Here is a 23,902-nt window from a genome sequence, read left to right as displayed (position 1 = left end):
CACCATCTCAGCCTCCCAAAGTGCTGGGATTACAAGTGTGAGCCACCGTGCCCGGCCCCATATATCTCTTTTTAAGTGGGCACACTGCCATTATAAATAATAGTGATTCTGCTGGTAATGAACAAAGGATGCTGCTGGATCCACTAATAGTCTGTTAAACCTAATATCATGACTTTCTTGTTGTTAGCTATACACTGGTTTGCTATAATTCCATTTAGAATTTTTAAACCTATGTTCACAAATATGGATTTTTAAACCTATGTTCACAAATATGGTTTGCAAGTCATTTTTTCTCCTAAATTTCTATTTGATGGGGAAGTTGTAAAATATTGGGGTTATCTTTCCTTGGATTTTCCTTGTAACTAATAACTATTCCTGAAAATTCTCTGGAATGTCTTTCTTTTCTGGGGCTGGGGTAGAAGGACTAGGTATATTTACAAACCAATAACTCAATGTCTGTTTTGTACAATTTTCATTTCTTTAACAATATTAAGTCCTAATCAAGTATTATTCTTTCCCACAGTATCTGAGTGCTGTCCTCAATACTGTCAACACTTCTGGCTTCTACCAGGCAAGGCTGCATGTAGATTTGCATCTGAAAAAACAACAAAGTAAAATCTAACCCCAGATAGTAGTAAGCTGAATATAAACTTTCTCTTATGAATTTGTCTTCTTTGGTACATCAATAATAATATACACCTTTACAGTATTTCCCAGACTGGGGGATATACTTTAGCAAATATCTGCAATTATTTGTTTATGTAAGATTTCTCTTCCCTTCTGTGAATCATCATTCTTCACCCCAAGTATCTTGAGACTGGATTCTGTATAAGCAGAACACAACAGTTAGGCGTTCAGAAATCATTAAATTCCTCCGCTTCAAGGATGAAAATTTCTTTGGGTATCTAATAGAGTACAAAGCACAAGGTGTTTCAGAAATATTTGCAGTGTTGAATCCTCATACTCCTCCAAGATAGCCCTAATCTAATTGCCAGGGTCCCACTCTTCCCAGATTAATGCCCACTCACATAACAAACCTGATGAGATAGTGAATAAAACTAATTTTGTGAGTAAGCAACTGGCAGAATTTTTCACCATTCTGACTCTATAGCTACATATAACTAAGTAGTATCACTGATGACACATAATCTTAAATTGAAGTTTTAAGATCATTATTCTCCATGTTATACATGGGTATCAAAAGCAGTCCCGTCTTGACCACACTCCAGAATTCTGTTTAAAATTTTTCAATGACAACTTATCCATTTCCCCAGAGCCTCAGTGAGCACATGATGCCAACAATCCATTTCATGACTTCATAGCATGGGCCAAGTTTCTGCCATGGAATATAAATGGAGACTTGAAAGACTTCCACCCTGTCTTGGGAAACAACGATTTCCAAATATCCACATACCCTTGCAAGTTTCTGCCTACTCTTCTACCACCCATTTCTGAAGCTGTCTGATTTAGTAAGCTGTATGCAATAGATACACAATGGCTAATGCAATCAAATAAAGAATGTATTAAAAGCACACCCAATAGCTCAAAATAAAAGACAAGTGAACAAAGTTAAGAAAATGACAGTAACAAAAGCTGTTCTGGGAACCTCTATTGAAATAGCTACTTACTACATCAAGATGCTACCATAGAACAAAAGCTCATGTTGCTTTTCTGAACTTGAAAACCCATTAACAATGTACAGTTCTGAGCCTCAGCTGACCATAGTGCTCATGCCAAGTCCTGGGCACTACATACACCATGAGGGAATGTTTCTCTAAGAGGAAATCAAGATGTTCTAACCAGTGAAGGTAGAATAGGTTCCAGGCTACACAAACACATGAAGTGTGCCATATATTGATTACTATAACTAAAGAGGTTCCTGCCAAGACTGCTTCCAAAGGGCAGAAGATAGCCCTAGAAAATGTTTGCAGTGTGGAAATGCATTTTAAATAAGTCATATGTTAGTAACAAGTTGCATTTGGTAAGACACAAAGAAACAATGTTGGTATGCAGAGTAGAAATCTCTGGAAGATAATACTTACTTTTGTCTCACATATGGCATTCACAAGTAAAATGCCAAACTGCAAAATTCATATTATGTAGTACACACAGTAAGATATCTAAATATCCCTGTAGACTCTAGGATGTTATTTCTTATTCTTAACCTCCTTACTAGATTCGCTTGTACACTGAAATAATCTGTATCTTATTATTTATAATTGAGAATTTTCTCAAATCTTTTCCTGAAATTTTGGAACACCTGGAATAAAATTTCTCTTAAAATGATTCCTAAAGGAAATAATTCTTCAAAATTAATATTAAGATATAATAATAGGTTGGTTTTTTTTTTTTTTTTTTTTTAGAATGAAGCTTCTAAGGTGAGGTTAACAGTCCAGCTGTGGCTTATTTGGTACATTCATGGATGTTCACTCCTATATATTTTTTCCCTAGGGGTTTGTCATTTCTAGATTTAAACTTTCCCTTATAGCATGGTTCCTCCAAGGTATATGCTTCCAATACATGTTTGTAATTTTGTTAATTCTGCCATTCATTAGCTCAATAATTTCTCTCATTAAAATCCTGTAAACTATGAATTTCAAAGAAGTCTATTCTATATTCATCTGGTTCATGAAGTTTCCTCTTTGTGAATCTAATTTAGCAAAATGACTTTACAACGTTTAACATGGTTCCTCACCTGTATGAACTTTTCAAAAAAAGGTATGACTTGCTGCTCAAAATTTTCAGAGTGGTTACTAAACTCAGTTTTCCTGTGTATTGTCTACTATCTTTTTGCATGTATGTAAAGAACAGCTTTCTGTGGATGCCTTTCCATATGCTGTGTATTCATAAAGTTTCTATTCAGTATTGAGTTTTCTGGAAGATGACAAGATGATTCCACTTACAGTTTCTCTTTACATATGATTCTGTTGCTATCTCTTGTGAATTTACTTTTCAGAGTTTCATAAAATTATCAATGTTTGTCATCTACATGAGTTCTCTGATGCATAATGAGCTGTGACTTCCAACAAAAGGCTTTCCCACATTCAGTGCACTTACAAGGCTTCTCTCCTGTATGTGTTCTCTGATGTGCACTGAGAATTGATTTTTGAGAGAAGGTTTTCCCACATTCACTGCACCCATAGGGTTTCTCTCCTGAATGAGTTCTTTGATGTACAATAAGCTGAGAATTTCTAATGAAGGCTTTTCCACACTCACTGCATACATATGTTTTCTCTCTCGTGTGCATTCTCTGGTGTATGAGAAGGCGTAATTTCCCACCAAAGGATTTCTCACATTGACTGCATTTATAAGGGTTTACCCCTGCATGAGTTCGCTCATGTACAATGAGTAGTGACTTCCAAATGAAGGCTTTCCCACATTCATTACATTCATATGGTTTCTCACCTGAATGAGTTCTCATGTGTATAATTAGGTATGACTTGCTGCTAAAAGCTTTCCCACATTCACTGCACCCATAAGGCTTTTCCCCCGCATGAGTTCGCTGATGTGAAATGAGCTGGTCTTTCCTATTAAAGGCTTTCCCACATTCACTGCATTCATAGGGATTTTCTCCTGTGTGAATTCTCTGATGCACAATGAGTTGTGAATTGAAACTAAAGGATTTCCCGCATTCCCTGCACTCATGTGGTTTCTCTCCTGTATGAGTTCTCATATGTATACTAAGGTATGACTTGCTCCTGAAGGCTTTCCCACACTCACTGCATCCATATGGTTTTACTCCTGTGTGACTTCTCTGATGTACAATGAGCTGGGACTTCAAACTAAAGGTTTTTTCACATTGACTGCATCCATAGGGTTTTACTCCAGTGTGCACTCCTTGATGTACAATGAGCTGTGATTTGAATGTAAAGGCTTTTCCACATTCGTTACAACTATAGGGTTTCTCTCCTGTATGAGTTCTCTGATGTACAATCAGGTTTGACTTTGTATTAAAGGCTTTCTGACACTCACTACATTCAAATGGTTTCTCCCCTGTATGAGTTCTCTGGTGTATAATAAGCTGTGACTTTAAACCAAAAGCTTTTCCACAGTCAGTGCATTCATAAGGCTTCTCTCCTGCATGAGTTCTCTGGTGTGAAATAAGCTGGTATTTCCGACTGAAGGTTTTCCCACATTCATGGCATTCATAGGGGTTCTCTCCTGTATGAATCCTCTGATGTATAATGAGCTGTGATTTAAAACTGAAGGCTTTCCCACAATCGTTGCATTCATGGAGTTTTTCTCCTGTATGAGTCTTTGTATGTATAATAAGGTATGACTTGCTCCTGAAGGCTTTGCCACATTCATTGCATACATAAGGTTTCATTCCTGTGTGACTTCTCTGATGTACAATGAGCTGTGATTTCAAACTGAATCCTTTACCACACTGAATACACCCATAAGGCTTCACTCCTGTGTGAATCCCCTGATGTACAATGAGCTGTGACTTGAATGTAAAGGCTTTTCCACAATCACTACAAACATAAGGTTTCTCCCCTGTATGGGTTCTCTGATGTACCATAAGGTTTGACTTTGTATTAAAGGCTTTCTGACATTCATTGCATTCATATGGTTTCTCTCCTGTATGAATTCTTTCATGTATAATGAGCTGTGATTTTAAACCAAAAGCTTTCCCACATTCATTACACACATATGGTTTCTGTCCTGAATGACTTTTCTGGTGTGAAACAAGCTGGTCTTTCCTACTGAAGACTTTCCCACATTCACAGCACTCACAGAGATTCTCACCTGTGTGAATTCTCTGATGTATAACAAGCTGTGAATGGAAACTGAATGTTTTCCTGCATTCACTGCATTCATGTAGTTTCTCTCCTGTATGAATCCTCTGATGTACAATGAGGTATGATTTACTACTGAAGTCTTTCCCACATTCATTACACCCATAGGGTTTCTCTTCGGCATGAGTTCGCTGATGCACTACAAGGTATGACTTGCTGCTGAAGGCTTTCTCACAATAGCTGCATCCAAAGGGTTTTTCACCCATATACGTTTGTTGGCACATAAGTTGTGATTTCTTATTGACAGTTTTTCCAGATTCATTGCTTTCACAGTATTTTATTCCAATAACAGTTTGCTCATGTTTAGAATGGAAGAATGATTTTCCATGTACCTGAAACCCATTAGGATTCTTTCTAGCATAATTACTAGTGAAATCTATATATTTCAAACTCTTTCCATGCGTGCCACATTTATGAGATTTCTGTCTTGAAAGATACTTTGTACTAAGAAGACATAGTTTTCCAAATGTAGTGCATTCAAAGCTTTTTGCTGTACTTCCCAGCTTGTCTTTATTTTCCTGATGCCAATCCATAAGATCATCAATTTTCCAGACTGTGTCTAGAAATGAGAATAATTGGTCACATGTTATAAATCACATGATTGTGGTATACTAGAAAGTTGCCTATGAAATGAGAACAATTAGTCACATGTTATAAATCACATGATTGTGGTATACTAGAAAGTTCCCTATGAAATGCCGTATCATGAGGTTTTTAGTTTCAGATATCAGATCTGAATATAAATGAATTCTCAGGTATAAAAACACTCAAACTACTGGGTACTGAGAAAAAGAAAAACCAACTGAAGACAGGCATAGTAAACTGATAAGAAGTTTACAAGTTTTGCATATTGGATAAAGAAGGCAAAATAGGCAAAAGGAACAATGAAGATAATATAAAGATGTCATTAGGGATCTATGAACATTAGATTTATTCAAAAAATAATTAAATACCTACTATGTGCCAAACACTATGCTAACTTCTGGAGAAATGGCAGAGAACAATGCAGATTACTTCCCAGTCCTCCTGGGAATAACATCTCAATACCTAGTAAATGGATAAAAATAAACCGAGAGGGAACATCATTCCTTAACAGGACAAGAAGCAGTTCTTAAAACCATTCAGAGAAATCAAAACTGAAACAAAAACAAAGCTTTCTACAATGTAACAAAAATTAGAATGCCATCAGACTTCTCATTAGGAAAACTAGAAGACAGAAAATAGAGCAATGAGGAATAAAGTCAAAACAATTTCAGATGCACAGGTCTCAATGTTTGTATCACCCCTTTCCAGGAAGCTACTCTTGAGTTGCTCCAAGAAAAGAAATGACAGAGGATATAGAAAATAAAATCAAAAAGGAGATCCTAGGATAAAAATTGCACAGCAGGCCTTAAAAAAACTAAGCTACTCTGGCCGCGCGCAGTGGCTCACGCCTGTAATCCCAGCACTTTGGGAGGCCGAGGCGGGCGGATCACGAGGTCAGGAGATCGAGACTATCCTGGCTAACACAGTGAAACCCCGTCTCTACTAAAAATACAAAAAATTAGCCGGGCGAGGTGGCGGGCACCTGTAGTCCCAGCTACTCAGGAGGCTGAGGCAGGAGAATGGCGTGAACCCCGGGGGGCGGAGCCTGCAGTGAGCCGAGATCGCGCCACTGCACTCTAGCCTGGGCGACAGCGAGACTCTGTCTCAAAAAAAAAAAAAAAAAAACAACTAAGCTACTCTGAAGCAAGTCAGAAAAACTGAGCAGTCAATATCACTAGGAAGAAAAAAGGAATACAATTAATAATTTGGCTGAAAGTATCAGCCAAGAATATTCAGATACTGAAAGGAGAGTCTGGAATTGAATATGTGATGAATACATTAATGATAACAAAATTAAACAAGCAAAAAATTAACTACAGAAAAAATACAAATTTAGAAACAAAAATAAATCACTGTATACTTGCATGATTTACCTATAAACAGGAATTACAGTCCTACCAACATAAAAACTGAAGACAGATTTAACCAGAAATATGAAATAACTGTATCAGAATGATGGAGGCATGGGAACATGAGAAGAGACATGTCTCCATCATGAGTGTGTATACGGTGGGAAGGTATGGAGGGAGGAGAGTGAAAGAGAAGTAAATCACCTTTCTATACTAAGCAATCATTAGGGGAGAAAGCCAAGGTGTAGCAGAATAAGCTGATTATTTAGAAATATGGAGGCAACTACCACAAGAGTTAAAAAGAGACTGAAGATGTTTTCTCTATCAGGCATGGAAAAGAATGGGCACGGGGTAGGCAAACAGCTGAGTGAACACAAAAACAAAAAGGGAAAGACAGAAAACAGATAGGAAATAAGACTAAGGATCAAGTCCATTGTCACAACAGGAAATATCTGGAGGTTGAGCAGAAAATAGACAGATGCCCCAAAACAACATACTAACCAGGGTAATGAAAGAAAAGGATATTAAAAGAAAGCAGAGCAGATCAGGGGATCTTAACATCTCACTCCAGATTTACTGTGAAAACCTGCAGGTAGTTTTCCTATTAAATCTGATCCCTCTTTATTCATTTTGTATACAACCATCAAATTCTATCTCCTCAAACATCAATTCCCTACTGAGGCATTATCTTCCGTTAATGCAGTGACAAATAAATATGAGCACTTTTGGTTTTCACAATGGCTTGAGAAGGAGTGATATTATTAAATGGTCCTATAGTAAAAACTGTCCCCAACAAAATGAAAATAGGCCAGTGAATAATTACTCTGTGCCCTAGAATCAGATTTGCTCCTGTGTTTGACTGTCACTATTTTTTTGGTAGACTTTCATAGTTCATGCATACTGAAGCCATCCTAACTATCAAACCCTGTACTTTATCCTTCCATTCCTTCTGATGCTGGTAACACACCCATCCTTATCTTTGCTTGGTTCCTGTATCTCTGCTTTCATCATCTGAAATCTAATGTTTCTTCTCTACAGCATGCTCTTTGTAACAATAATGGCAAAAACAGGATTATACTTGACACCTCAAGGTAGAGTTCAAAGAATTGAAAAAATCAGGGAATACCAAACCCAGAAAGTAAAAGACAGGTTTTTTTTGTTTGTTTTTTTTTTTAGATGGAGTCTCTGTCGCCAGGCTGGAGTGCAGTGTTGTGATCTCGGCTCACTACAATCTCCGCCCCCCAGGTTCAAGCAATTCTCCTGCCTCAGCCTCCCGAGTAGCTGGGATTACAGGCATGCATCACCATGCCCAGCTAATTTTTGTATTTTTAGTAGAGATGGGGTTTCACCATGTTGGCCAGGATAGTCTTGATCTCTTGACCTCATGATCTGCCCACCTCAGCCTCCCAAAGTGCTGGGATTACAGGCATGAGCCACCACGCCTGGCCTTTTTTTTTTTTTTTTTTTAAGAGACAGGGTTGGCTGGGCATGGTGGCTCATGCTTGTAATCCCAGCACCTTGGGAGGCCGAGGCGGGTGGATCACCTGAGGTCAGGAGTTAGAGACCAGCCTGGCCAACATGGTGAAACCCTGTCTAAAAATACAAAAATTAGCCAGGTGTGGTGGTGCGTACCTGTAATCCCAGCTACTTGGAAGGGGGAGGCAGGAGAATTGCTTGAACCTGGGAGGTGGAGGTTGCAGTGAGCCGAGATCACACCACTGCACTCCAGCCTAGGCAACAGAGCGAGACTCCATCTCAAAAAAAAAACAAAAACAAAAAAGAGACAGGATCCCTCTCTGTCACCCAGATTCAAGTGCAGTGGTGCAATCGTTGCTCACTGCATCTTCAACCTCCCAGACTCAACTGATCCTCCAACCTCAGCATCCCAAGTAGCTGGGACTACTGGCAACAGCCATCATGACCACCTAATTTTTTAAAATTTTTGGTAAAGCTGGGGTCTCACTATGTTTCCCAAGCTGGTCTTAAGCTCCTGGCCTCAAGTGATCCTCTCACCTTGGCCTCCCAAACTGCTGGGATCACAGACATGTGCCACTGCACCTGGCACATGGTTCCTGTAAAACATTTAGCCTGTTGAACATGATCAGGCATTCTTAAGCTTGGAGATTATTTAAACATGATTCAAGACCATATTAAATATGTTTCCTGGCTCGGGTCCAAAGGCAATTACTGGAAACCCAAATATACACCAAGAGAATTGAGATTCTGAAGCTACACAAAAGCAGTCTCCCCAATGACCATCTTGAGTTTAATCACAAATGATGATGGAAAAGGAACTTATGCTTGGAGCGCAGAAACAAAGGTTCACCAAGTAGCTTATTTCACTGCCACAGAAAGAAATTCTGACAAGGCCAACAGTGTAAACCAGGGCTACCATGTGGTGTTCACTGCTGCTGCCCTCCTGGAACTGGGGGACCGTAGACTTGTCTCTATCCCTCTACCTTTGGATGGCTGGATGTGTTTAATTTATCTTTAATTATAGGTCTATAGACCATAAAGAACTACTCCCAGCTCTAACTGTGAACAGGATCCTAGACTTGTATTAATGTAGTACAAGAACCAACGTATGGGTTGCAGCAAATATCTGAAGATGCATGGCTGGGAAGAAGGGCGTGACAGGCGCTGCCTGGCCAAGGAAGGTGAAGGCAGACAGTGCTGCTTACACAGTAGTTCTTCTGCCCTGTTCCTGGCTGGCAGTAACCTGATTTTTTTCCACCTCCATCTGGGTGATGTGCTTCAGTCAGGGAAGTGAGGACCCATTTCTATCCCCAGTCCCGCTTCCAAAAGGTAAAGCATAATTTATCTGAGCCAACAGAGATAGCCCCATTTCCCTTTCCAGAGCCTTCCTCAGACAGGGGCATTTGACAAAAATTTAGCCTGTTGAACATGATCAGTCTGCTTGGGACTTCCTGGGATGAGTTTTCCTGTCTGACAGACTCATGTGTGAAGAAACAGCCCTTTTTATTTCATTGGCCACTGGTATATCCACAGGCATCAACTAGAACTGCAAGAGCCATCTGAGGACCATTAAAGAAGATAACCTAAGGAAAATGCCAACATACCTAGATGCACCCTTGGTGAGTGAGTGAGTCAATCACTTAGTTGATCCTGGAGCTGTCCCAATTCAGGACCTTTTGTGATGTGCAATAATAAATCACTTCTGCTTAAATTAGTTGGTCTGGGATTGACCAACAACTGCAGCTAAAACAATCCTAGTAATGCAAGGACTAACTGTTGATTTATGCTGTCATGCTAGTGATAGAATAAATGGGGTGTTCAGGGAAATATATCTGACAGTAACATCGTAGATGAATTAGTATAAAAAGAGTAAAATGAATAAATTTAGCTAAATACAACCCAGACATGATAATACTGGCCTCATTTTGAGTGGGAATTGAGACGATGAGGGTTTTAAAAGACCTCTTTTTAAAGGAACAAAATGCTAACACACTGTACCAAAATTAGTAAGGGAGCCCTGCACAGAAAGGAAATTCAAGCTGACTTCCCCAATGTTAGGAAAAAAAACTTAAAATTTAAAAAACAGGATAAACAAAGAGAAGAAGGCTATGGAGCAGTGGGAGAGACGATTCCAGTTTCTGAAAACGAGGCCAGGGAGTGGTAGAAGGAAGATGCCAGTGAAACAATAAAAACCAGGACCAAAGGGCAGATAAAAGATCAGTGTGGCTATCAATTACCAGTAGAGGAAAAGAGCTTAAATCTTCCAAATGGAAGTTGTTAAGGTTTGAATGTGTCCCCTCTAAAACTCATGTTGAAACTTAATCCCCATTGTGGTGGTATTAAGAGAAGATTAAGTTGTGCCCTCATGAATGGATTAGTGGTTTCTAAAAGGGCTTGAGGGAACAATCTTAGGCCTTTTTTGCCCCTCTTTCTGTCCCACAGTGTTCCTCACCTCCAGAGGATGCAGCAACAAGGTGTCATCTTGGAAGCACAGGGCAGGCCCTCACCAGACACCAAACCTGCCAGCACCTTGGCTTTGGACTTTCCAGCCTTCAAAACTGTGAGAAATAAATTTCTGTGCTTTATAAAATAACCTAGTCTATAGTATTTTATTATAGCAACACAAATGGACTCAGACAGAAGTCTTCTTTTTTTGAGACGAGATCTCACTATCACCCAGGCCAGAGTCTAGTGGCACAACCATAGTTCACTGCAGCATCAAATTCGTGGGCTCAAGCAATCCTCCCACCTCAGCCTCCCAAGGAGGTGGGACAACAGGTGCACACCACTATGCTCGGCTAACATGTATGTCTTTTAAAAGTTACAATATATGAGAGAAATGAAGAATAAAGACCCCTTGGATTCAGAAGAGCAAGAGAAGCCCAGTAGAACATGAAGGGAAAAAGTGCTCGGTCATGCAGCACAGGAGCAGGATCAACAGGTGTCACTGCAGGATCATGGACACTATCAAATGACAAAGGAATGTGCTCAGAAGGTACAGAGTGATAATGTTAAAGCCATTAGCAAGGCCAGGCACGGTGCCTGACACCTGTAATCCCAGCACTTTGGGAGGCCGAGGTGAGCGGATCACAAAGTCAGGAGATCGAGACCATCCTGGCTAACGTGGTGAAACCCTGTCTCTACAAAAAAATACAAGAAATTAGCCGGGCGTGGTGGCGGGCGCCTGTAGTCCCAGCTACTTGGAAGGCTGAGGCAGGAGAATGGCGTGAACCTGGGAGGTGGAGCTTGCAGTGAGCCGAGATCGCGCCACTGCACTCCAGCCTGGGCAACAGAGCAGGACTCCGTCTCAAAAAAAAAAAAAAAAAAAAGCCATTAGCATAGAGAAGCACAAAAGGGGTAGAATCTACTAACAGGTTTCAAAAAGAAGGAAGATGGGACTGTGGTTGTTGAATTTATGTGTAATGGATTTAAATGTAATTTTCAAAATATAGAAAGGAAAGAGAAGGAGCGTGAGAGTCACATCAAGTGAAGGAAAGAGGAAAGGCTTGCTAAAATGCATAATGAAATGAGTCTATCACCAAGATAGAGTAACGAGGGAAATAAGGATGCCAACAAGAAGATTAAGAGTGGATGGTAAGGCCGGGCATGGTGGCTCACACCTGTAAACCCAGCACTTTAGGAGGCTAAGGCAGGAGGATCACCTGAGGTCAGGAGTTTGAGACTAGACTGGCCAACATGGCAAAACCCCATCTCTACTAAAAATATAAAAATTAGCCGGGCATGGTGGCGCACAACTATAATCCCAGCTACTCAGGAGGCTGACACGGAAGAATTGCTTGAACCCAGGAGGCAGAGGATGCAGCGAGCCGAGATCACACCACTGCACTCCAGCCTGGGCAACAAAGTGAAACTCTGTCTCAAAAAAAAAAAAAAAAAAAAACAGCACATGGTAATACATGAGGCAAAGTACAAACGAGAAGCACACCACATTGGAATTCATGCTAATTCTGAATAAAGAGGAAAAGATTTGTCTCCATCACTCACTTGGACAGGACTGATTTGGAACTTGGGCCTGTACCATACACAGCTCTTCTCCTTGTTCCAACTTGAAGATGACATCAGGTTTGGTGTGTTGATACCCTATAAATGGAAAATCACAGACAGCCTGGAACAAACAGCTTGAGATTCAGAGATTCTGAAGAATGGCAAAGATTTGATTTGGAGGTAGCATGATGAAGCTGCCTTTTTGCAATTTGGCAAAGTAAAGACCATTCAACTGGCATACTCTGCTGCCAATAGGGAACTAAGAAAATCTGGCCTTAAAATCTAAGTCCAAAATCACTAAGTATTTCACAGAAGGCCTCCAGTTTTCAGCAACCAAGAAGAAGCCTGGAGATCGAGCACACTCCTTCCTCAGGGAGGCCGCACTTACCTAGGGACACCAGGTTGCTATAGTTCTCCAACATCACACTCCTGTACAGGCACTTCTGTGCTGGGTCTAGCAGCAGCCACTCCTCCCAGGTAAAATCCACAAATACATCCATGAATGACAAAGGTCCCTGAAATACAATATTCTCATCCAATCTCAAGTTATTTTACTAGGTTTGTGGAAAACTAGCTGTTTAGGGTGTCCATTATTTATGTTTAACTTTGTGAGAACAAAAATTGTATTGAAAACATGCATCAATGTGCATTAAATCAGTCATCTTTCTTTTTCTTTTCTTTTCTTTTTTTTTTTTGTTGAGACGGAGTCTCACTCTGTTGCCCAGGCTGGAGTGCAGTGGTGTGATCTTGGCTCACTGCAAGCTACGCCTCCCGGGTTCACACTATTCTCCTGCCTCAGCCTCCCGAGTAGCTGGGACTATAGGCGCCCACCATCACGCCCGGCTGATTTTTTTGCATTTTTAGTAGAGATGGGGTTTCACCGTGTTAGCCAGGATGGTCTTGATCTCCTGACCTCGTGATCCGCCCGTCTCGGCCTCCCAAAGTGCTAGGATTACAGGCGTGAGCCACCGCACCCGGCCTCTTTAAAGTTTTAAGCTATCCTAGAAACCATCTATACAAGGGTGCTCAGATATGGGACCTTCAGTACTAAAGGCAGGACAGTCAGGCAAACAAGTTCGACTGATCACTCCTACATCTGCAATACAGTTACCAACCTCTATGTCCGGGAATATAAACATGAATGAAATAGAGTCCTGCCACAAAGAAGCCTTCAGCACTGCAGAAGGAAGAAAAGTTACATATGCAAATGCAACTGAAAGTCAAAGAAGCTAAGAAAAAAGAACACAGATTACAACGTGGGCACAAAGGAAGAAGGAAGCAATGCTATCTGACAGTGTCAGATGGAATCTGTGAAAGGGTACTATCGGTACCCAGAAGAGAAGACACATTAAAACTTTATGGACTAAAAAGGTAACTGCTATAAATAGCAGCCACTCTGTGGGATAAAAGACCTAAACATGAAAATATACAGATGGTAAATGAGCAAACAAAGCATGCTCAATACCATATGTCATTAGGGAATTGCAAATCCAGACAAAAGTAAGACACCACTACACACCTATTAGAATGGATAAAATCCAAAAAACTGACCACCAAATGCTGGACAGGATGTGGAGCAATAGGAACTCTTATTCATTGCTGGTGGGAATGAAAAGTGGTAGAGTCACTTTGGAAGCCAGTTTGGCAACTTCTTACAAATCTAAACAGTCTTACCACATAATCCAGCAACTACGCCCTAGGCATTTATACAAATGAAAGGAAAACTTACGTCAAAGCAAAAATAGAAGACACACATGACAAGTATCAGATATGAAAAGAAGTTATCATTACTGAACTCACAGACATGAAAAGAATAACTGCTCTATGCACATAAATTTGATAAGTTAGATGAAAAGGACATATTCCTTGGAAGACGCAAATTACCAAATTTACTCAAAAACAGATAAACTTGGGCCAGGCACTGTGGTTCACGCCTGTAATCCCAGCATTTTGGGAGGCTGAGGCGGGCGGATCACAAAGTCAGGAGAACGAGACCATCCTAGCTAACATGGTGAAACCCCCTCTCTTCTAAAAATACAAAAAATTAGCCAGGCATGGTGGCACGTGCCTGTAGTCCTAGCTACTCAGGAGGCTGAGGCAGGAGACTTGCTTGAACCCAGGAAGCAGAAGTTACAGTGAGCCGAGATCGTGCCACTGCACTCCAGCCTAGGCGACAGAGCGAGACTCCGTCTCAAAAAAACAAACAGAGAAGCTTAATTGATAATTATATATCTATTAAAGAAATAAAATTTGTAGTTAACAGCATACAGATTGGAAAGAAACAAAACTGTCCTTTTTCACAGAGAGTAAGGAAACTGAGGATGCCAACGAAAAGATTAAGATGACACGACTGTTTATGAAGAAAATACCAAAAAATCTAAGAAAGTTCCTAGAACTAACTAGTGAATGTAGCAAGGTCACAGCATACATGGTCAATACATAAAAGTTGGCTATATGCCTATATAACAGCAATAAATCATTTGATTTTGAAATTAAGAAACTAGCTGGGTGCCGTGGCTCACACCTGTATTCCCAGCATTTTAGGAGGCCGAGGCAGGTGGATCACTTGGGGTCAGGAGTTTGAAACCAGCCTGGCCAACATGGTGAAACCCTGTCTCTACTAAAAATACAAAAATTAGCCGGGTGTGGTAGTGCACACCTGTAGTCCCAGCTACTCGGGAGGCTGAGGTAGAAGAACTGCTTGAACCCCGGAGGCAGAGGCTGCAGTGAACCCAGATTGTGCCACTGCACTCCAGCCTGAGTGACAGAGCAAGACTCCATCTCAAAAAAAAAAAAAAGAAATTAAGACACTGATACTGTTCACAACAGCAACAACAAAACAGAAAGAACTTACATATAAATCTAAAATATCTGTGTAGGATCTGTATGCTCAAAACTATAAACATTGACTTTTAAAAATCAAAGATCTCAATAATGGGGGGGACCCTGTGTTCACGGATTTGAACTCAATCCCAAAGGTACTGTAAATCGAAAAGTGAAAGGTAAAGTAATAAAGTAACAAAGAAAAAGATCTTTATGAGCTTAGGATAAGAAAAAAATAGGACACAAAAATCATTAGCAATAAAATTTAAAAATCTGCAATCCAGATTCAGTAAAAAAAGTATCTGTTCATCAAAAGTAAGCATTAAGAGAGCAAAAAAGCAAGCCAATATTGGAAGTAAAAGAAGCACCTGAGGTAAAAATTTGAATATAGGCTTCATGGTAAGTTTGTTTTAAACTTTAAAGAGCATGAATCACTGAATCTTATTAACATGAAGAGTCTGATATTAACAGCATTGAGGTGAACTCTGATATTCTGCATTTCTAACAAGCTTCCAAAACAATACATACTTTGTAAACACACACTTTTTTAAAAAAAGGATACACATAAAATACAAAATAACTTTTTGGGGATGGGGAAGGAGATGAAAATTAAGTATGAGGAAATAAGAGAATATATAAATAAAGGTAGATAAGGACCTTACATGAACCAATGATGATAAAAGGGCCATGGGCCAGGCACAGTGGCTCATGACTGTAATCCCAGCACCTCGGGAGGCTGAGGCAGGAGGACTGCTTGAGCTTAAGAGTTGATGACCAGCCTGAGCCACATAGGGAGACCTCCTCTCTACTAAAAATAAAAAACATCAGCCAGGTATGGTGGCACTTGCCTGCTGTCCCAGCTACTCAAGAGGCTGAGGCTGAAGGATCACTTGAGCCTGGAGTTTGAGGTTGCAGTGAGTTATGATTGCACCACTGCACTCCAGTCTGGGCGACAGAGCAAGACCCTGTCTCAAAAAAAAAAAGCAAAGGGGTTTTGAACTGAACTGAGGAGTGATTAACTTAACCCTCTGACCTAAGGATCTCCATCCCTCTCTGCACCAATTAAAAAAAAAAAAAAAGTAATAAAGAAAACACCAGGAATAAACAAATGAGAAGCTCACCCAGGACTTGGTGATTTTTGGCTGCTCTTGGGAAATAAACAGCCACTCTAGGACTTTCTCTGTTCTGTGACTCTTCTGCTTCTGCCTGGGTGCTCCAGGGAGAGGTTGCAGACCAGGAGTCCCTTGGCCCAAGATGGATTCCTGACCTTGGAGCTTTCTGATCCTATCCCATGAACTGTTTCGTTCTTGGAGAGGTGGGACCTGTGGACTCAAGAGCAAATTTACTTTAGTGAGCATTATTTCCTTTTGGGAAAAGGAAATAGGGGTCACATCACATAAATGTGAGAGAAACACATTAGAAAACAAGGCAGGTTTAACTTCAGGAAATGCAGGGTTAGAGGCAGAAAAGAAATGGCTTCCTGACAAGGCTTAGCACCAAGAGTTCGGGTCAAGTTTTGAGCACTGCATGATAAAAATAGAGGCAAGACCCTCAAACAGCAAAGCTAGAGAAAAATGCCCTGGCTCATCCTAGCCTCCAAACAGGGACTTCCTGCCACAAACCAAATGGCGTCTTAATAGGCTGGTTTGGGAGGGCAGTGGGAATACCCATACAACATTATTATGAGGGAACAAGGAACCAAACGAGGCTCTGATAGACAATAAAAACATAACCAAAATATCTGACCACACAAAAATTGTAACATAATATTTTTAAATGAAGTAAAAGAAATCAGAAAAACAAAACTTTGAAAGGACAGATATATAAAAAATAAAAGAGCCTAGAAAGTAGATGCTTAGACGTCTGGAAAATGTGAAATAAGAAATATCAGAATAAATAAATAAATTAGGAAAAAAAATTCAGAAATGAAGATTAAATTCAGGAGGAACACAAAAAAGCACCAACAACCTAGAAGGTAGCACAGGTGAAAAGTGGGGAAAGCCTAAAAAAAAAAGCAATAAAAAATTAGAAAAAGAAACAATGAATGAAATGACATGAAAAGGCTGTTCACCGAGGCATTTTTATAACCCAAATATCTATGACTACATAACTGGTTGAAAACACTATGGGCCATCTATACAGCCAGTAAAAGCTGACAGAGATAGGGAAGAGGGAGCGAACAACCTCTATGTGCCAGTATTGGTATAATACAATGATCAACATATACTCTTAATGATAATGACAAGGGAAAGAATAGTACATACAGAAAGCTAGCTTTTGTGTTACAAAAAAGAAGGGGGATTGCAAGTATATGTACATGCATGTGTGTGCCATATAAATGGGATCATATAATATGTAGTCTTTTGTGTCTGGCTTCTTTCACTTCGCATAATGCTTTCGAGGTTTATGCTTGTCATAGCACATATCAATAGTTTGTTCCTTTTGTTGCTGAATAGTATTCCATCACGTTTCATCATTCACCATTAACGAACATTAAGATTATTCCCTGGAGGCTGGGCGCGGTGGCTCATGCCTGTAATCCCAGAACTTTGAGAGGTTGAGGCGGGTGAGTTGCCTGAACTCAGGAGTTCAAGACCAGCCTGGGCAACACCGTAAAACCCCGTCTCTACTAAAATACAAAAAAAAAAATTAGCCAGGCGTGACAGCGTACACCTGTAGTCCCAGCTACTCGGGAGGCTGAGGCAGGAGAATTGCTTGAGCCTGGGAAGCAGAAGTTGCAGTGAGTGCCACTGCACTCCAGCCTGGGCGACAGAGTGAGACTCGGTCTCCAAAAAAAAAGATTCTTCCCTGGAGACCAACAGCTTATCTCTCAGAGCCTTCTCTCTGTACACTGTGCACAGTCTACCCACTCTACATTTCACTCTACATTTCAGGGTCTAGGATCCTAGAATCTCTGCCTCTTAAGAAATCCTCAACCTACATCCAGAGACTAAATAGAGTACACAGGCCAGGAAAATGCACGTAGAGCCAGACTATCTGGGTTCAAGTCCTGGGTCTACATTGACCAGGGGTGCCACCTGGTCTCCAACAAGCCCTTTCTGGGCCTCAGTACCCTTACCCATCAAAGGAGAATAACAATATTCACCACCTGGGGCTAGGGCTACTGTGAGGTTTTAGGGTGATAATACTAATAAAAGGTTTAGCACAGAACCTCATACGTAGTAGACACTGAGCATTAACATTTGGTTGAAATGGCAAAAGGAAACAAAACAAAACACAAAACCAGGAATACTTAATGAAAATAAACCACACTACAAAATGACAATCAACAAGATGAAAAGCATATGCTGGTTCTTAGAAATGAGGGCTCCACCTTCAAACATCCCCCAACTCTGACCTGTGTCTCCATTTCTACCACACTACACAAAATCCCTGCTACCTCTTGTCTGAACCACTGTACTCACCTAATCAGTCTCGTTTCCCGGTTTCTGTGTCTACTCTTGCCCACCTACAACCTGTTCTCCACTCAGCACTCAGAAGGGTCTCTGGAAATCCTAAGCAGATCATGTTGCTCCCTTTCTTAGCACCACACGCTCTCCTGGACCCCATGGTTTCCTAGCCTGATCTGGCCTCTGGCCACCTGTGTTCATCTGCTCTCCTCTCTCACTCCCTACCCCCAGCCACAAAGTCCTTCCTTCCAGGTTACAAAGGCATCAAACTTCTCCTGCCTCACAGCCTTGGCCCTGGCTGTTCCCATCCTGGATGCTCTTCTACCTGCTCTTCCCAAGGCTGGCTTGCTATTGTAACTCAGACTTAGCTTAGACGTCACTTCCTTAGTGGGGGCCTTCCCTGAGCACCCAAGCTAAAGTAGCCACCATGCATTCTTTCTTTCTTTCTTTCTTTTTTGAGACAGAGTCTCACTCTGTTGCCAGGTTGGAGTGCAGTGGCGCAATCTCGGCTCACTGCAACCTCCTACTCCTGGGGTTCAAGCGATTTTTCCGCCTCAGCCTCCCGTGTAGCTGGGATTACAGGTGCTCATCACCACGCCCGGCTAATTTTCATATTTTTAGTAGAGATGGGGTTTCGCCATGTTGGCCAGGCTGGTCTCGAACTCCTGACCTCAGGTGATCTGCCCGCCTCGGCCTCCCAAAGTGCTGGGATTACAAATGTGACCCACCACACACAGCCCATCACCACTAAATTCAATTTAGGTTTTTATGACTGCTATGGTTTGAATGATTGCATCCCTCCAAAATTCATGTTGAAACCCCATTGTGGCGGTATTAAGAGGTGGGGCCAATTAGCTGGGTGTGATGGCACACACTTGTAATCTCAGCTACTCAGGAGGCTGAGGCAAGAGAATTATTTGAACTCGGGAAGCAGAGGCTGTGGTGAGCAGAGATTGCCACTGCACTCCAGCCTGGGAGACAGAGCGAGACTCAGTCTCAAATAAATAAATAAACAGACAGGTGGGGACTTTTACTAGTGATTAAGTCATGAGGGCTCTCCTTCAGGGATGGGATTAATACCCTCTTTTTTTTTTTTTTTTTTTTTTTTTGAGACGGAGTCTCACGCTGTCGCCCAGGCTGGAGTGCGGTGGCGCAATCTCGGCTCACTGCAAGCTCCGCCTCCCGGGTTCACGCCATTCTCCTGCCTCAGCCTCTCTGAGTAGCTGGGACTACAGGGGCCCGCCACCACGCCCGGCTAATTTTTTGTATTTTTAGTAGAGACAGGGTTTCACCGTGGTCTCAATCTCCTGACCTCGTGATCTGCCCGACTCAGCCTCCAAAAGTGCTGGGCTTACAAGCGTGAGCCACCATACCCAGCCAATACCCTCTTAAAAGAGGGTTCAGAGAGCCACGTGGCCCTTCCATCTCTTTGGCCATGTGAGGACACAGCATTCTTCCCTTTTTGCCCCCTTCCACCATGTAAGGATGTAGCAAGAAAGTGCCATCTTAAAGGCAGAGAGCACAGCCGAGTGCGGTGGCTCACGCCTGTAATCCCAGCACTCTGGGATGCTGACACAGGTGGATTGCAAGGTCAGGAGAACGAGACCATTGTGGCCAACATGGTGAAACCCCGTCTCTACTAAAAATACAAAAAAAAAAAAAAATTAGCTAGGCGTGGTGGCACATGCCTATAGTCCTAGCTATTTGGCAGGCTGAGGCAGAAGAATCACTTGAACCCGGGAGGCAGAGGTTGCAGTGAGCCAAGATTGTGCCACTGTACTCCACCCTGGGGACAGAGAGAGACTCTGTCTCAAAAAAAAGGAAAACAGAGAGCAGCCCTCATCAGATACCAAATTTACCAGCACCTTGATCTTCAACTTCTCAGCCTCCAGAATTGCGAGAAAGTAGTATGTTATAAGTTCCTCAGTCTGTGATATTTTGTTACAGCAGCACAGACTAACACAATGATCTAATATTACTTGATCTCCCTCATACATGTCACTTGACAAGCATTTTTGAGCTTTCCTTTTCTTTAAGTGTGAATTACATGTCTCTATTTTGTCTCACTTTTCTTGGGTTCCATCTCAGTCTCCAACACCTCTTCCCCTGCTTTCTCTTGTCATTTCTCTGACCACTGTCCCCAGTTCTCTTCTTATGGTACATATTCTCCCTGAGCTACTTTGGCCACACCTAATTTGTGCAACCTCATCCAGACCTTTCTCTTGAGACACATGCCTGCCCACCTGCCCACTAGCAACCTCTACCTAGAAAAGCCAATCCATATAAAACTGAAATCTTCCCCCTCTACCAATCACAATTCTGACAGTCTTCCCTTACTCAGCAAATGGTGACACTCCCAACCACCAGGCCCACAGAGTAGAACTCCAGTTGTCATCCCTGGCTTTTCTGCCTCTCTTAGCACTGCACCCAGCTAGTTACGAAATCTAATTTCTTCTGCCTCTTTATCTTTACCTCCTCTTTTTTTTTTTTTTGAGACAGAGTCTTGCTCTGTCGCCCAGGCCGGAGTGCAGTGGCGCAATCTCGGCTGACAGCAACCTCTGCCTCCTGGGTTCGAGCGATTCTCCTGTCTCAGCCTCCCGAGTAACTGGGATTACAGGCGGGAGTCACTGCACCCAGCCACCTCCTCTCCTTTCTCAAAACCACTAATTTACTTAAACCCTTACATTCTCTTACCTGCTGCAGACTAGACTGTTCTACCCTCAAATCCGTTGTGAAAACACTTCAATAAGTAAACTCCTTCCCCTATACCAACGGTCCCCAATCAGAGACCAGTTTTGTGGAGGACAATTTTTCCACGGACGGGCAGTGGGGGGTGGCGATGGCTTCTGGATGAAACTGTTCCACTTCAGATCATCAGGCATTAGTTAGAGTCCCATAAGAAGTGCACAATCTAGATCTTTCGCATGTGCAGTTCACAACACGGTTTGTGCTATGAGAAGCTAATGCAGCCTCTGATGGGAGGCGGGGCTCCGGCAGTCATGCTCACTAACCCACCACTCGCCTCCTGCCATGCACCCCAGTTCCTAACAGGCCACAGACTGGTACCAGTCTGAAGCGTGGGGGTTGGGGACCGCCTGCCCTATATGATACAATCCAAGTTTTTAATGAGGTCCTCAAAGCCCTCTATGATCTTAGGCCTACGGCTCTAGCCTCATTTTTTAATACACACCTCTACTATCACCATTAAACTCTACATTTCAGCAACCCTAAAGTGCCCAAAGTTCACCACATAAGGTCGTTTCAAGCCTCTCAAATTTGCACGTTAATTCTTTTTCCTAGGCTGGTTTTAATCCTTTGTCTACTTTAGGTTTGTTATCTTTCAAACCTAAGTTTAAGAATCTCTTAATCATTGAAGCATTTGGGAGTAAGGGGTTGGGGGTGTCCTTACTTCCAAAACTGACCCATTTCTGCATGCCCCCGTGTATTTCCACAACCTGCTCCCAGAGCACTCATTAACTTGTCATTGTGTCTTTCTTATCCACCATTCCTAGACCACTGTTCTTCAAGACAGGGATGATGAGCAACCCATCTTTGCATTTTTAGCACCTGCCCCAGGGTCCAGCAAACAAAATGCAATAAACAAAAATGTTGAACAAGTGAATAAAAAAGTTTGTAATTTCCAAAATAAGGTTCCAAGATCCCAGATACAGAAGACCCTCAGTAAATAAAGGCTGAAAAAACTGAAAGATGGGTGAGTATCCCTTGTTTAACTCAAAAGTTCAGCGTACAAAGTTGTTAGAAAAAAGACTGATGAAAGGAGAAAAAAAGTAAGTCAGATGACAAAAAGCATTTCTGGAAAGTCTAACATGCTCTAAACGACAATCCAGTTGCCTACAAGAGCGGTGGGGTGAGAAAGCTCCTGGCAAATTCAGACTCTGGAATAGATGGAGTGTGCACACGTTGGCATTCAGGGAGCTTTTCAAGAATGAAAGAAAACCCCTACTCACCCAAATAGAAGCTGTCCGGACCCTGGTGGCCATCGCTATGGTCAGTTTTGTGTGCCTCGCTGCAGGTGACAGGACGCGAGGGATGCTATAGAAGAGAGCACAGTGAAGAAAGAGGTCTCCCAGCAGTCTCCAAACTCAGAGGGGGAGGGTCCGAGGCAGCAGGGCTGCCTGCCATTCTCGGAGCTGAGGCTCCTTCCCTCCCACAGCCACGGGATTCACCATCTCCACCCCCTCACCAACACACAGATTAGGGTCAGGCAACCGCCCCGGGTCTGCAGCAGGACAGAGTTAAGGCAGATTAATTCTGTCCCGTCCCGCCGCCTTGAAACCGGAGGAATTTCGCAGCTCCGGCTCCTCCAAACCCTGAAGGGGCAGCAGGATAGAGTCCGGGGTACTGCCTCCACCTCCGGATCTGCAGCCACAAGGGTTCGCAACCACTCCAGACTCGGCTGGCCCGTTGACCACGACGGGTGATGAACGCTATCTGCGGAACAAGGCTCTCGCCATCGGCGCGGAGCAATGGCGGCCGTTAAGAATGTCGCACAGGAATTGCGTCATTAAGAGTCGAAGGCAAAAAACTACATCTCCCAGAGGCCTCTGCGAGGAGTTACTCCCGTGCCGGAGGGATCCGGCCAAGGGCCACCGGGAGGGGGCGTGCTAAGGTGACCCGGTAGCTCAGGCCCTCCTGCCCCGGTCCCTGAGCTCCCGCACTTGCAGGTTTTAAATTATAAAGAGAATTAAAATGCTTGACACCAATGGCTCAATGGTTGGAGGGATGTAAATTAGGTTACAAGTGTTCTAGTCCCTGCTTTACTGAAATGGTAAAATTCTTATTTTGCTTTACACTTTAATAACAAAGATTCATAAAATTCCTATTACGTGTTAACATAAATAATATTTTAATGAAAATTACATATATTTTACAAAAGAAAAAAATTTAGTAAGGAGTGGCTTCGTTTTTTGTTTAACTCTTTTCTGACTTATTAGAAAGCTGGATTCTCATATCTGCTTCTATGTTTAATCTGTTGCATATGTTGTTTTTGTTAAAGTATATAAAGATACAAGTCGAACAAGGAATAGTTTTGTTAGTGTACAATCTGAAACCATGTAGATGAACTTTTTCTACTCTATTACATAAAATCCGTTGGTCTACATTGCACTTTGAATGGATTCTTTTATCACGCATGATTTCGTAACATCGTGCATTGGCCAGTTGGAAAATATCGGTTTACTGAGCTTTGCGAATCTTCCAAATGTCAACACATTTCATTATACAAAAAGAATTATTAGGCTGGTACAAAAGTAATTGCGGCTTTAATGGCAAAAGCCGCAATTACTTACTTTTGCACCAACCGAAAATATCCACTAATCATTATTCATCTTATGTATTAGGAAGAGGTGACATTCACAGAGGCAGATACAAGTTTTCTACAATTCTTTTGTTTTTGGCTTTTAAAAACTTTTATAAATTTATGAGGTGCAAGTGT

At 41.9% G+C, this 23,902-nt stretch overlaps 1 protein-coding gene across 3 annotated transcripts; it reads right to left on the bottom strand.

The window, feature by feature from the left end:
- On the bottom strand, positions 1-22,973 carry ZNF268 (zinc finger protein 268). Of its 3 annotated transcripts, XR_004032106.1 has the most exons (7): positions 22,820-22,973; positions 22,416-22,500; positions 16,159-16,359; positions 12,603-12,729; positions 12,215-12,310; positions 2,696-5,358; positions 1-824 (listed from the first exon to the last, which is right to left on the bottom strand). XR_004032106.1 is itself a non-coding variant. In XM_003281793.4 (6 exons), exons 2-6 carry the CDS (start codon positions 22,446-22,448, stop codon positions 2,972-2,974), a joined length of 2,844 nt encoding a protein of 947 aa, XP_003281841.2. In that variant the 5' UTR covers positions 22,449-22,500; positions 22,820-22,973; the 3' UTR covers positions 456-2,971. The 3 variants fall into 3 exon arrangements, 2 of the variants coding, with proteins under 2 accessions (XP_003281841.2, XP_030677618.1); XM_003281793.4 differs by having other exon boundaries at positions 456-5,358; XM_030821758.1 differs by lacking the exons at positions 12,215-12,310; positions 12,603-12,729; positions 16,159-16,359; positions 22,416-22,500; positions 22,820-22,973 and adding an exon at positions 10,662-10,767 and having other exon boundaries at positions 456-5,358.
- Between the last annotated feature and the right edge of the window lie 929 nt (positions 22,974-23,902).

Source organism: Nomascus leucogenys, chromosome 10, assembly GCF_006542625.1.
Source record: "Nomascus leucogenys isolate Asia chromosome 10, Asia_NLE_v1, whole genome shotgun sequence".
Classification (NCBI taxonomy): Eukaryota; Metazoa; Chordata; class Mammalia; order Primates; family Hylobatidae; genus Nomascus; species Nomascus leucogenys.
Note: the sequence above shows the minus strand (reverse complement) of the source record. Positions and strands in the feature narration are given on the sequence as shown.